The sequence below is a fragment of the Rhyacophila brunnea genome, unplaced genomic scaffold, assembly GCF_057557595.1.
Source record: "Rhyacophila brunnea isolate RB1 unplaced genomic scaffold, BYU_Rbru_1.0 scaffold_6, whole genome shotgun sequence".
Classification (NCBI taxonomy): Eukaryota; Metazoa; Arthropoda; class Insecta; order Trichoptera; family Rhyacophilidae; genus Rhyacophila; species Rhyacophila brunnea.
In genome coordinates this window covers 45,529,787-45,543,748 of record NW_028233276.1, presented here as the reverse complement: position 1 = coordinate 45,543,748, position 13,962 = coordinate 45,529,787, and the positions used below count along the sequence as shown (strand labels likewise).

Genomic DNA, 13,962 nt, shown 5'->3' with positions numbered 1-13,962 from the left:
TACAATACAATTATTGTATGTAATATATTTTATAAAATTTATTTATCGCTACATTTTATTCTTCTATTTGATAAAAATATATTTATTATGACCCATGTTTCTTTTATATAGTATTTTTTTAAGATTTTACTGAGGCTTTGACAGCGTTTCACTGTCATCACTTCTACAAGGGGATCTGCCGATCAGGTCCTTACTTCAATACTAAGTAAGTACTATTTTACTTTTTACGATTTAGTTTATATAACATAAAGTTAGCCCATTCATATGATTGAAGGAACATATCGCGGGGTTACTGTTAAAAGTTATTAAGTCTCGAAATTATGTTATGGAGTAATTGCAATTTTGAAAGCTTGACATACCCTCTAAAATCAGACAGAATGCTATATAATGTGCTTTATGTGCATGTTCTATACATCCTATAATCTTGAATTTTATTATCTAGCATACATATTTATAATAATATAGACATATAATCCACTGGTAACTATAAATACCTAAATTATCAACTTACCATCTTTTGCCAAAAACCCCAAGTTAGCGAATTTGAGTTACCATAGTAATGGATGAAAAATATATAATTTCAACAGCTAATAGACGATGGTTTAATACGTATATACTGAAAACAGTTGCACTGACTTGTTAATATATAAGTTTAGGTATGTATTTAAAATAATTATATAAAGTTTGAGTAATAATGTAGTATCTAAATGTTCTGTACTATTTTATCCATACCAATTTTTATACGCTTAGGTGACCAACAGTATTTAAGAGTAGAATCAAAAAATATAAATATGGTGCGAAATATGCCATCGGATATCCTTCCAATAGTGCCAGATGAAGAACTCCTACCTGGAAATATGTAGAACTTTGTGAAACGATAAAATAAATACTGAATGGAATAACCAGGATCAAGGATGATATTCGATGTGTGGATAACCCGATATTTTTGTTTTCGACCATGTCCGCTTCTAATAGGATCATATGGGTTTGTATTAACAGATTTTTATTTTTACGAGAGATGGATGTCAGCCCCTTACTTAATTTATTATGTCCACACTCTGACTCATACAAAAATTGAAAAACAATATCGTCACTGTTCTGGCAGAAGACACTAATTCGAAAAAATTACATATTGAGTTAGTTATACCAAAATGTTCCTTATTTCAAACTTTACGGTCTGGAAACCTTCTTAACAAATAAACAGTCTTTATTTTAAAGTCATCCTTTTTACGATTACTTAATAAACTCACATGATAGACCATTTCAAACAATTTAACAACTTCAAAGTCAAATTACTCAAAACTAGTATTCTCCAGTTAGTGTGTTCTGCCAGAACAGAGACGATATGATGTTTACTTTCTAGACCCAGGATTCAAACCCACGACGCTATAGGCCGACGTTTCAGCCGCGCGGCCATCTTGGGACTGTTAATCCGGCGTTTAGGAAACCAAAGAAGAAGTTATAGCCAGCTGTATACAGCTGACGTATTGAAGAGATGTTGAAAGTAAATTACTCCGTCATAATGTTGACCATGTTTAGGCATATCTTTTGTATTGACATAACAGTAAAAAAGACTTTACAAAACTAATTTAAAAGATGTCATATACGTGTCTGATAAGATTTATGTTTATTTTTGAAATGTTCGATAAAATAAATCGGAAAATGGTGTGTCTAGTTGAAAATATATTATAAATCCAGTGAAAAGTCTGTCGGAAAAACCAAGAGTTGTTGTATATTAAATAACTTTGACAACGACGTCCTGTCCAATACGCGTGCGCCGAGTACCAGAGATGCTGCTCCAACGTTGCCCGACAAGCACCATCCGAACAGTCGCTTAGCGCCCTTGCACCGAGCTGGATGTACCATAATTGTGCCCTAGTCACGCCCACCAATTCTATTTTCCATACACAATAATACTATACAACTAAAAACTGATTACCAGTATAAAAATAAAAAATAAATTCACAGAATTTTATAACAACACGCAGAGAAAGTGGGCGATGAAAATCATAATATACCTACTTAGAGTTAATTGAGTGAAAACTAATAGTAAACATTGCAATTTATTTTAAATATATTTACATGTTTAAATTGTGTGCTAATGAAATTATGTAGCCATAAATAATATGAATTAACAAGACACTTTTGTTACTTACAATAATTATTATTATAAAAAAAAATTGTGTCGATTGAAATTAATAATAATAATAACTGTGTTGTTATGCTTAATGACAATAAAATTGTGTAGATTTTTTAAATAATTAATTGCTGTAACATTTGTGTTTTTTAATACAAAGGATATTGTGACGGAGACAATGATCCCGACTGAGTGAGATGCCACTCGAGGACCACTTATTGTTCCAAGTGCTTAGATAGTGAATTAATTTATTAACCAAACAATTGTTTTACATATATTATAACAAAAACATGTCGCCTAGATTAACAATGCCGTCAGTTGTTTCCGGTTGGATTATTATGATGCTGACACTTTTGTTTGAGCTAGGTATGTATTTTATACTAAATCGTTACATTGTTAATTATATTTATTGTAATTTGTTACTGTTATAAATTTCATTGTTAACGGCATGAAAGGATTGCAGTACAAGGTTTATTTATGTAGGTCGTTGTATAACTTCTGATGTACGTATATGCAGATATATGGCAATTTTCTTGCCAGATTCATTATTTTCGAATAGTCATAATTTTGCTTGCAAAGTATTCATCTGGAGTATGGTGGTATATTTAGTGTTTTTAAACTAATAACAGCTTAAATTAAATATATTTTTTTGAAAATTAACATATCTCATAAATAAAATTAATATTTTATAAAAACGCAAATATACTACTAGTACTAATTCAATTTTTTATTAAATAATTGGAATTAGTACTGTAAAATTTTCGTTCTTATTAAAATTAACAAAACAATACATTTCCACCATGAATTGACAGGTTAACACAATAAAAGAAAATTAATGTTATCTACATACATAATGATGACTTAATTACTTACCAGCGTCCATTTATTAATTATATATTAATATTAATACTATCGACTGAAGGTACTTGATGGAATTTGAATTTAAATTATAATGGATTCAAGCTCTGTACTAGTTCATTTAAGTCGTTTTTTTGCGACCCGGGCTTTGCCTTTCGGCATCTTCAGGCGCCGTGTACACTCACCAAAGGTAAACACACACTAATATTAATTATATGACTTAATTTATCAATGACTTTAATATATAAAATTTTTCTAAGATATTTTCATCTTGTAAAAACAATGTTAATAATTTTGAAATATTTTCTTAACTGCTAGTTTCTATTTTTGAAAAAATCTAGCATTATTTTCTTACCTTATTTGGGCATATTTTTGTGATTGACAGTTGGCAACACTGTTTTTAACTGGTTGTAAAGGAAATGACTTTTTGAATAGCCACAGGTTACTACAATAAAAGTAATGAGTGTATTGTTAGCCTTTATTCAGTATGCCATACTTTGTCAGTTTTTGCTACGTATAAAATTATTCTTCTCTGACAAATACGATCTAAAACTATCGTATATAGTTGAATTCAATCTTTTAACTATATAGATTATCTAAAAAGTAATAAATCGCTTCTAAAAATTGTAGATAAATGTTAGGTTTGGTTAAATATATTTAACGTAGGTATGTGTTATTAAATTAATAACGTCACATGTTATTCGGGAAATTAATGTCAATTTATAAAACCAACCTAACCTGTTAAGCATGGCCCCCATATCCTGAAGCGGGCCCCCAGACTAAGATTTTTAGAGGCCCCCCTACCTATCGATTTTATTAAAGGTAGTGGGTACGCTCTACAGAAACGTTTTCTAATTGGTTTTTCAAGTAAAATTAAGGGTATTCGTTGTATTTTTAGCGATTATTTTTGTATTGTTGAATAAATCCACTTCTATGGTAGAGTTGTCAAATATTGACACACAATAATCAAAAACAGCATCTCACAATTAGATATTTCAAAATGTTAATACTTCTTAAAGAAATAGCGCCGCAGGCGACTTTTTCCCCGATTAAGACACATTTGTGATATGCGTTTATCTCACTTATCAAGTCAACCCGCCACGCCAGGCCCCCAGGCTAGAGCCCTGTTATCCCCCCTTTTGGGGGCCATGTTGATAAGTCCTAAAAGTGTAATACAATGAATGTTAAACATTATAATCGATGGTATGGTTTTAACCAATCGTATTGTTATTTTTTTTTAATTATCAAAATCTAAACCAATAACTAATATAAACGATCAAACATAAAACATTTTTCCAACAAAATTAATGTTTTTTATAAATAACAAAAAATGATTTTGAAAAATAACGTCGCACAGGATTTCAATTACCTAATATTTTATAAAAAAAATGGTACTCTTACACAAGTTTCTCGTTTAAATATATAAAAATGAGAAAGAATTTTCCGTTTATCTTTATCATCATTTAAATGTTATATAAACCAATTACGGAGTAGGATTACGAGTGACCGGAATGCTTATATAAGCAGATTAAAAAGGTTTTCTTGTGCCGTTTCCGGGAAATCATATTTCAATTATTATTCTGGCAAATTATTTAATTTCAAGCACCGTTTGTTATTTTTACCAAAGCAACACTGTATGGACCCAATAAATTAACTCACAAAAATAATATAACTCGAATAAAAAAAAAAAGTTTTTTTTTTGTACTTTTTCCTCTCTTCAGTGCGGCAAACATATTCCTTCTACCGCTATACATCACTTTATCGCTTCTAAAAATAATGTTTTTTTTTTCTTTTCATATTTCCTCCCTTTAGTACATCAGACCCAGGGTATTTTTTATTTCGGCTTCCGGATACTTTCGCACCGCTCCATAGAACGAAAAGACCGGCGATGTTTATCGCTTGGAAGAGTGATACCTTCACTTTGATGAAACGTACGAGTATTACCACTGTTATCACTTTTCAGAATTCACGTACTTAGACGTCATGCTCGATAAATTTGAATTATTTTTCCCGCCGTTGTATTTTACTACATAATAAATGAAAATTCTAAATTTGAAAAGCCTCAGGCATATCCTGTTAAAAAAATAAGTATTCAATAAGTGGACTCAGGACTACACAATTTTGTTACAAGACGTTCACAATATGAAACAAAAGACAAAATAAAAATTATGTAACAGTATTATTAACAATAATAGAAGATAGAAACATCAAACAAAAAGTATATGAAAGCGATTTCGTGAGCACGTCAATTTTAAAGCTTACTGTTATGATTAAAATTTATATAATTATTAGGTAATTCTATTTCGCCACTGCATCTTTTATGATACCATCTTTAGAAAGTCGATGTTCCCAATTTGATCAGTACTTTCTTTTCAAAATTATCAATGGTTTTGTTGACTCGCCAACCCTACTCGAAAGAGTGGGTTTCCATTTCCATCAAGTATTATGCGAAACCAAGCTTTGTACCTACAATGTCAGTCGTAGTGATTGTAATTATGTACAAAACTCTTTTATTCGGCGCTCTTGTTTAAATTACAATATGTATTTCTTCACCGTTGATCCTTTCAATAATTCACCTGTTTCGTTTAAACGCGTTATCTCCAAAATTATGTATAATGGACATTAATCGAATTTTAAACGTATGTTTTTTTTTCCTTTTTTATTATTTTCTTTTTCAGTTCTATCTTAGATCACTTAAATTATGTATAAATTTCAATAATTCTTAACACATACAATATTATTAATATGTATTATATACCTACTTATATATTTAAAAAACAATGTTACTTAATTATAATTATACTATATTATATTACTATAATTATTCAATAGTCTTCCTCATTTTTCTTAGATAATATCTTTATAGGTACATATTTACTTCTTACTTTCTGTTTTATTAGGCTTAACTATATTATAATGGAAACTTTGATGGTTGCAATAACTTTTCACAATTCTATTTTTAAACATATTTCTGTAATCAAACTGTAATAGTTTGTGTCCTTAATAAATAAAAATTTAAAAAAAGTATGACCCAAATCTCAAAAACCCTATTTTAAGAATTTATAACATCTACCTCAACTCGTTCTCACGCAAGTGGAAATCTGTATCCAAAGTGATTTATTTAAACACAATTATTACTGCTCTCCCAATTCAAATTACCATTGGCTGGCTAGTTCTGTACTTAAAACAAACAACTTTCAAAATGAGACATTTTCTAAGATATTTTTAAGGGTCACTAAGAATGGCAAAATTCTCATTTACACCACGTATAAGTCAGACGTAGTTGTGACGTCATTTCACAATTGAATAATTTTAAATATAATTTACAATTTTTAATTTAATTTTGCCTCTACATGCTCCATCCCCATGGGCTGGGCACCGTTAACTTAAACTGTGTAAACTCAGTCAAAACATACTTTATATAAATTTCAGTATTGGAGAAACTGATCTTGAATTATTCCCAGCCATAAAACAATTGATGCTTTACATATCAAACTTAGGGATCCATGGTACGCTCGATAAATACTGAATGTGGTTTGGTGAGATCATATTTTATTCACATAAGTTTTAAAATGTAGCATTTGGGAAATAAACCATTAGAAAAATCCATCTCTTATTAAACACCACATCAAACCACGGGGCTCAATGACCGAAATGTGGTGAAACAGTAGCGCAGTAGTAAAATCAAAACAACCAAATAAACGCACAGGCTTTGAGAAAACTACCCATGACCTCACCGGAAATTAAACCCAGATTCCCCGGGCGAGAGCCCAGTGCAACATAGATGACGTCAGAAAACTGACTTCAAATGTTTGTGTTAGTCTTTGAGTTCGCTTATTATTTGTAATTAAATTAAGAGTTATTTTAAAAATGTAGCTTTCGTTCTTATTAAAAATATTTTTTCACCTGGCATTTTTGAGGCATAACTTCAGTATTCGTAAAAAGGTAAAAAACAAATGTCTTTTTCAACCACATTATTGCTAGAATAAAGATTTTTGTAAACCACCATAATACCAATTTAATTTTAGTTATACTTACATACACACGTATATAATATAAACATTATTAATTTATAAGTTTTAATATTATAATAATACGACAGCTCTGGAGTAGAAGCTAAATGCTCGCCTCATATCGTATGTATCGGACCTGACGTTTTCAGTAAATTTTACATGTATTTTGGATACAGCGCGCAGCACTCTATAACATTTGTTATTGTACTCGTGTATGGATTCACAAGCTTAATCAACCTATATTACCTATAAATAAATATTGAATATGTGGGAGTCATGGTGTTGTGGATGAAGAAGTCGAGATTTGGTGGCTTCTTCGATGGATAGAGTAGCGAGTTTTATTTTCAGCGTAAACAGTCGGTAAAGGAGTATGTTACAGTAGTTATATTACAATACTTATGATACTGTACCGAGGTCCGAATCTCGGTAGAATGAGATGTTGTGCGGAGCGATACAGAGACTGAGATGCAAACGAACCGAGAACTTATATTCGAGTGACATGTCCAATAAATTATCATCCGCTATTTATTGACGTACTCACAATCAAAATATAATCTTGTATATAATATTTAGGAAATAATTATTATAATTGATTCAGCTACTCTATATGGAGTTTACGTCATTGGATACGTCTGACTATGTGGAAAAATGAATATTGCGGAAATAATAATTGCAGTAAGCTATTTACTGCGTTTGTCATAATTGGACACTACGGGAAATGGATATTAAGGAATTTATAATTGTGGTCAGTTATTTAATATCGCTGATCATGGTGACACGGATTGAGTTATTTATCCCAATAAATACATATATTATTTGCTAGAATATTTTGAATACAATTTAAAAAGTAACCAGGTTCAATCCAATTTTGAATATTATATATAATAATTTGAGAGTCCAGAATGGAGATATATATTTACATACTTATTTCTTGTACGAAAAATTATTGATAGACAGTTCATTTGTCCAACGCATTTATGCCTTCCACTATATCACTATATCAAACACACGCTGAAAAACAAAATCCACTTTTAACAGCTGTTGGAGCGAGCCCCGCGACCTACAGCAGCTCAGCTGGATGCCATAACTAACCCATCGTGGTCAGTTAACCGCCAATCAAATTGGTTACAATGCAAGAATCACAAACTAATCAAAGAAGTAGTACGAAATACTATATAAAGTATAACTTGGTTTTCATCAGTGGTCATGTTTTTACGAACCAGAGCAAGGATACAAGTGGCGAAGAGTGACTTTTGTTTTGGAAGTAGATAATATGAAATTATAAAAATATAATATGGTGTTAGTTAAATTTAATCCTCCACAAAAAAGTCATAAAAGAATTGCAATTTTATTTTTAAAAATATCTAACATTAAATGATATTTAATGTATTTATATTATTAATGTAAACTTTTTTTGAAATGATTTAATTTTTAATTATTTGTTTAAGGCTGATAATGAAAAGCCTTCAACTTGAGTCTGATTATATGATGATATGTTACAATAATTTGTCGGTAGATGTCACAGTAATAAAAAAAATATTTACGTTATGATTATTACAGCTTTTGAACGCACAACTTTTGTTGCTAAATATACGATGCAGCGTATCTGCAGCCCGATTTCCTAACTATCGTCTGGTGCCACACGAGACGATAGTTAGGAAATTGGGCTGCTGTAGATGGTATATAGATCTGGTAGATATATTGCTAAAAGTATTAAATTACAATTACTTATCGATACTTCTTTACTTATAATAGTGTAATCGCCTAGTAAGGAGATATTATCACTGAATCGGACAGAATTTCCGACCATGACCGATCCTAATAAGATCATATTGGCCTTCACGGAGTGTAGGTGTGTATGAACAGATTAAGTTTTTACGAGTTATGAATGTCAGCCACTTTATCAACCTATTAGGTCCATACTCTGACTCATAAACAAATTGAAAATCAATATGACTCCTAGGCTGGCAAGTACTTACACATTGTGTAAGTGGGCATTTTCGCCAAAGTTTGTACATTGCGTTTTTGGCATGTCCCATGACTTTGATTGATTTTTTCATAGTTATTATATTATAAAATGTTGGAAAGTTATGTACTTTTAACATGCAAATTTATTAATTTACTCTATTCAATCAGTTAAATACAACTATCTGACCTGTATATATTTTTAATTGATTATTTAGATCGAAAGGTAGTGCGTTTTTACCATGTCCCACCCATAAATTCAAATAAACAAAGTCTGATTTCGTCATTAATTTTGAGTGTGTAAAATTAAATTCGTAGTGTTTTCAACAGCTTACATTATATATTTTTGGAAAATATATAGTTTTTTCGTAAATTTGTACCAATATTGAAAAAAAATCACGTTTAAAGTGTGTCCCAGGATATTTGAAAAAGTGGAACTCCACATTCCGTTACCACGATTTTAGCATGAAGGCGAAAAATTTTCACTATAAATATGTTTTTTTTTAATGTAGCAACATTTTTGTATAACACTGATCGCCATGTACACTTTAAATTGTTGGTGTGTGTCGGTATCGCTATCGGAACAGGTTGCTTTCTGGGTTGGTCATTTAAGAAGTTCCACTACTGTTACCACGATTTATAAGGTAAGAAAACACATATTTCTATTTCACATACTACACATATGGAGCTTATCTTTCATACTACAGATATAATAAAACATATCGCAGGTTTAACAATAAAACTAAGCTAAATTTTGGCTTCAAACACTTCTGAAACAGAATCCGTTACTTCCACTCCGAAACTATATTGGTGGTAACGTATATGTGGAATGTAAAAGTAACGAAATGGCATGCATAAAGTTGGGTTTACAGTGTGTGTTTAGTTCTTCATAGATTATAAAAAAAATTATTTTGTCTGTTCGTATGAAAAACAAAAATATTTTCATTAAAAAATATAAAAAATAACCTGACTATAATATAATAATATAATAAAGATTAAAAAAGTATGTGATATGTCTGAATACGCAAAAATAGCGCACATAAAAGTATGGAGATAAAAAAAAACAACAGAAGGAAAAGAAAAAACACCAGACTGAAATAATTGCGAGACAGGCACTGGCTCTGTCATACTCTTTCTGTTATACGCCACCAAAATTTTAAAACTTCTCCATACATTTTAGGCATAGAAATTTATAAAAATGTATGAAAAAGTATTTTTTTGTCACGTTTAACAGAAATGTGTACTCGATTAGATTTAATACCTAGAACTGTAGGTATTCACGAAATGTCAGAAAAGTACGTCTTGATTACAATCAACCTGTATAGCTACATTTTATGTTGATGAATACAATTAAATTTCAAGACAACATAAAGTCGAACTTGGTTATTACGAGGAAGATGGGACCGACTGAATTTGCTTGTTATAAGCGTTACTCGTTATATCAGAGAATAGGTATTTTTAAATGAGCATGTCACATTACACAAAAAGCCGAAAATAAAAAATTTGGAAACCATCGTAAAAATCCCCGAAACGAGCATGGCATTCATAAACTACAAAAGAAGTTGTTTATTGTAATTAACGCTGGTAGGTACCTACGGACTTCACAAACCTTGGATTTTTCAACCATATGCGTGGATACTTTTTTATTATTGTCGGTGAAACACCAATAAGGTAGGTACTTAGACACTTTACTAGTGTCATAAACGTAATCCGACCCCGGCGGCATCCTGTCCAATCGGATTTTATTGCTTAGGGTCGAAATGTTTTAAAACGGTCGACACATTAACAGTATTTTAGCTCGGTATATCCGATAAGTTGCTCGTTATAACAGTGAAAGAATTAAATGTATGGCGAAAATCATAAACCAATTGTCAACAAATGTTTCGTTATTACATCCGAGATCTCGCTATGTCAGAGATCGTAATAACCGAGTTTGACTATAATTATTTTCGTAAAAGTTATATACTCCGTGCCGCGCTAGGAACTCGCGTCTGAATCCCTTGCTGATTTTTTTTTTCATATATTGTTAATTTGCTTAAAAATATTTTTTATCTGAGTTACAAATAATATAAATGCCAAATAAAGTTATGGTAATGTATAGTGTGTCAAAATTATTACCTACCTTATTTTACAAGTATTGTGAAATTTATTATAAAATATGTCTATTTTAGTGATTAAGTTTGATTTGTTTTGTTATTTTGACGCACGTTGAATATTTATCTGTCTATCAAAAAATTCAAATAAATTTCATAAAACAAAAATTTGTTTTTATGGTAACATGTAACTTAAGCTTTACAAATTACACTCCGTTACCATTTCGTTCCATTCCGAAAATGTCCCCAAAAAAGTTGAACGTTAACTATTTTTCATTTGATTATTAAATAACGAAACTTATTTATTTTTCCAATAAAATTTAGTAAAAGTGATTATTGTCTTTAAAAAAATAGCAGAACGAACATTGATTGGTTTTTTCAAATACTAAAGGAAAAATGCTCTGCCATTATAGACATAGGGTAACGGAGGGGAACGAAATGTGCCCAAGAATTAAAATTCAATAATATTTTTTGACTATTTGTAGTTTTATTTTGAAGTGTATGGTTTTTTTAATCTAATAGAGCTCTTTTAAGTGATAAAAAGTGTTTCATTCATGTTTTAAAAGCTAAGTTTCGTAGTCACGGAACGGAAACTTATTATGCCCAATTTCATAATAAAAATGATATAAATATTGTATTAATCAATATTTTGCTGAAAAATTGCTATCACCAATTCAGCAATAGAACAAGGAATCTGCTAGCTATATAAAAATGGTTAATTTGAGTGAAAAAATAATATTACCCAAATTTCAAACATGTACAAACTTTGGCGAAAATGCCCAAGTACTTGCCAGCCTAGGATTCGAACCTGGTCACCATTACGCTATAGGCCGACGCTTAAACTACGCGGCCACCGTGGGATCAGACGGAATAATATACGCAAATAATTATTAACTCACATAAAACTACGTATTATAAAAAAAATGTTAGGATACCTTCATACTGTCGAGGCTTATGATTTTAATCTCATTACTGTTACATACGAAAATTATAAAATATTTAAGATTTACTTTAAATTTAATATAATATACAAAGTTAGCTTCCTGACTGCGGATAAAGATCTGCCACTGTCGCATGTCATATTGCATGTGGTGTCAAATAGCTGTCAAATTAGTGCAGCACAGCGTTAAGTCAACAAAGGGGGTGTAAATAAAAAAAAATACAAACACGACATTTCATAATAAATGTTTTATTTTCTCTACCACGCAGATACTGAACTTTTTATTGTATTCTTTTTATTTGTGTATGAACATGCCACAAAATCGCAGCACGGAGGCAACATGGCGTTGCTATGATCAATTATTACGCCCAGGTACGTGGAAGATTGAGACGCTGTGTCGATGGACATGAGCCAATTATTGATAGTTATCGATCTAGATAATGAATAGATCGATCTAAGAGCGAAATATAAAGTAATAAATGCGATTTCCGCTGCTGAATTCGGAAAATCTCTCATCTTTGTCTAATCTATGTCTGGGGATGCCTCAACCCGTTCTACTGATTTCATGCGTCCATGGATTTTTATTTGTTAGACGATATTATTATTCCATAATCTACAACCCAAATCAACAAATTTTATTAAAAAACCTTAAATAATACATTTTATGGCATGAATTAAATTTGTTTCTGTAAGTAGAGTTTGTATACCAGGTTTTTAACACTGATCAAAATATGCTGAAGGCTAATAATTGTTTAGTGGCTTTATGCAGATATTTATTTGCTTTAAGTTATATAAAACTAATCATTAGCTGATATTTATTTACTTTAATATCACGGCATGATTTTATGCTGATTGAATTATATAAGTTATAATGATGCTACGTTTTATCAGGTTTGGTTCTAGAATCAGTATATATGAAAAAACCAACGTTTGGTGTTGCAAGTCCTATAAAATTGCTTTGTCTCGTATTTAACTCTACTCATATCTTTATGAGTCAGCTTAAAATCGATTACAGTATCTTTAGGATTTTAGAAGAGATTTTTCTAAGCCTCGGGAAACCTAGGAGATGACAGGTTTGGCTGTGTTAGTATTTAGTTTTATTTCTATAATGTTTTTTGAACTTTCAGGGTTGTTTTTTTATCGTAATATATTCTTGGGTTCCCACCGCATGTACTTCTTCCTTATTTTCTTGACGTTTTGGGCTCGTTACAGACGCCATTATCAAGAGATATGTGTAGTGTAGGTGTATGAATGCAAACGTCACTCTGTGAATAGGAAAAGGAATGCGATTAGCAGAGAGCAAACGTTGCTCAGAGTAATGTGTCAATCGTTACGACCAGCGATACCGGCTCGAATATTGGATTTTATTGACAATGTCGGAAGCCATGACGTTTTTAACCGTAACCCATCATCCCTATTAATATTTTCAGGGTTTCTACGGATTTCGATGGCGAGCCCGAAATGTCGAGGAAAGAAGGAGAGAAGTACACGCAGTGGAAACCCAAGAATCTATTACGATAGGTTTTTTTATGTTTTTTATTCTTCAACCTGCCGTTATAAGAGAAAAAAAGCAGAATTTTTTATCAAACAGGCTTAACAATATTTGTAAGATAAAAAATATTGAATTTCAATGAGGATTATTTTTTATAAATGCCTCACCTAAGAACAAAATTTTAGAGTCCAACGGGGGCGCAACAAATATCACTTATATTGGCGACCTCTAATCTGGAGTCTAGACAATTTTGAAATGGAATTTCTACTAGTAAACTAGGCATAATTCAATATAACAGATTGAATCATTGTTAATTTTTTTTTATAGAATTCTACTTATATATATATATATATATATAATATTATTTTGGTAAGATCAGGCTGGTTTTAGATCGAAATTTTTTTTTACATATTTTACGAATCGATTGCCATTACTTTTATGGCTTTAATAAATTATTGTGAGTT

At 30.8% G+C, this 13,962-nt stretch overlaps 1 protein-coding gene across 1 annotated transcript in view; it reads left to right on the top strand.

Moving 5' to 3' along the window:
* Window positions 1–1,826: 1,826 nt before the first annotated feature.
* LOC147065728 (uncharacterized) overlaps window positions 1,827–13,962 on the top strand; it is a 160,658-nt gene continuing 148,522 nt past the window's right edge. Inside the window, exon 1 of the mRNA XM_085956632.1 lies at window positions 1,827–2,503. Coding sequence (XP_085812758.1) covers window positions 2,428–2,503 — 76 coding nt within the window. The 5' untranslated portion in view covers window positions 1,827–2,427. The remainder of the gene's footprint in view (window positions 2,504–13,962) is intronic.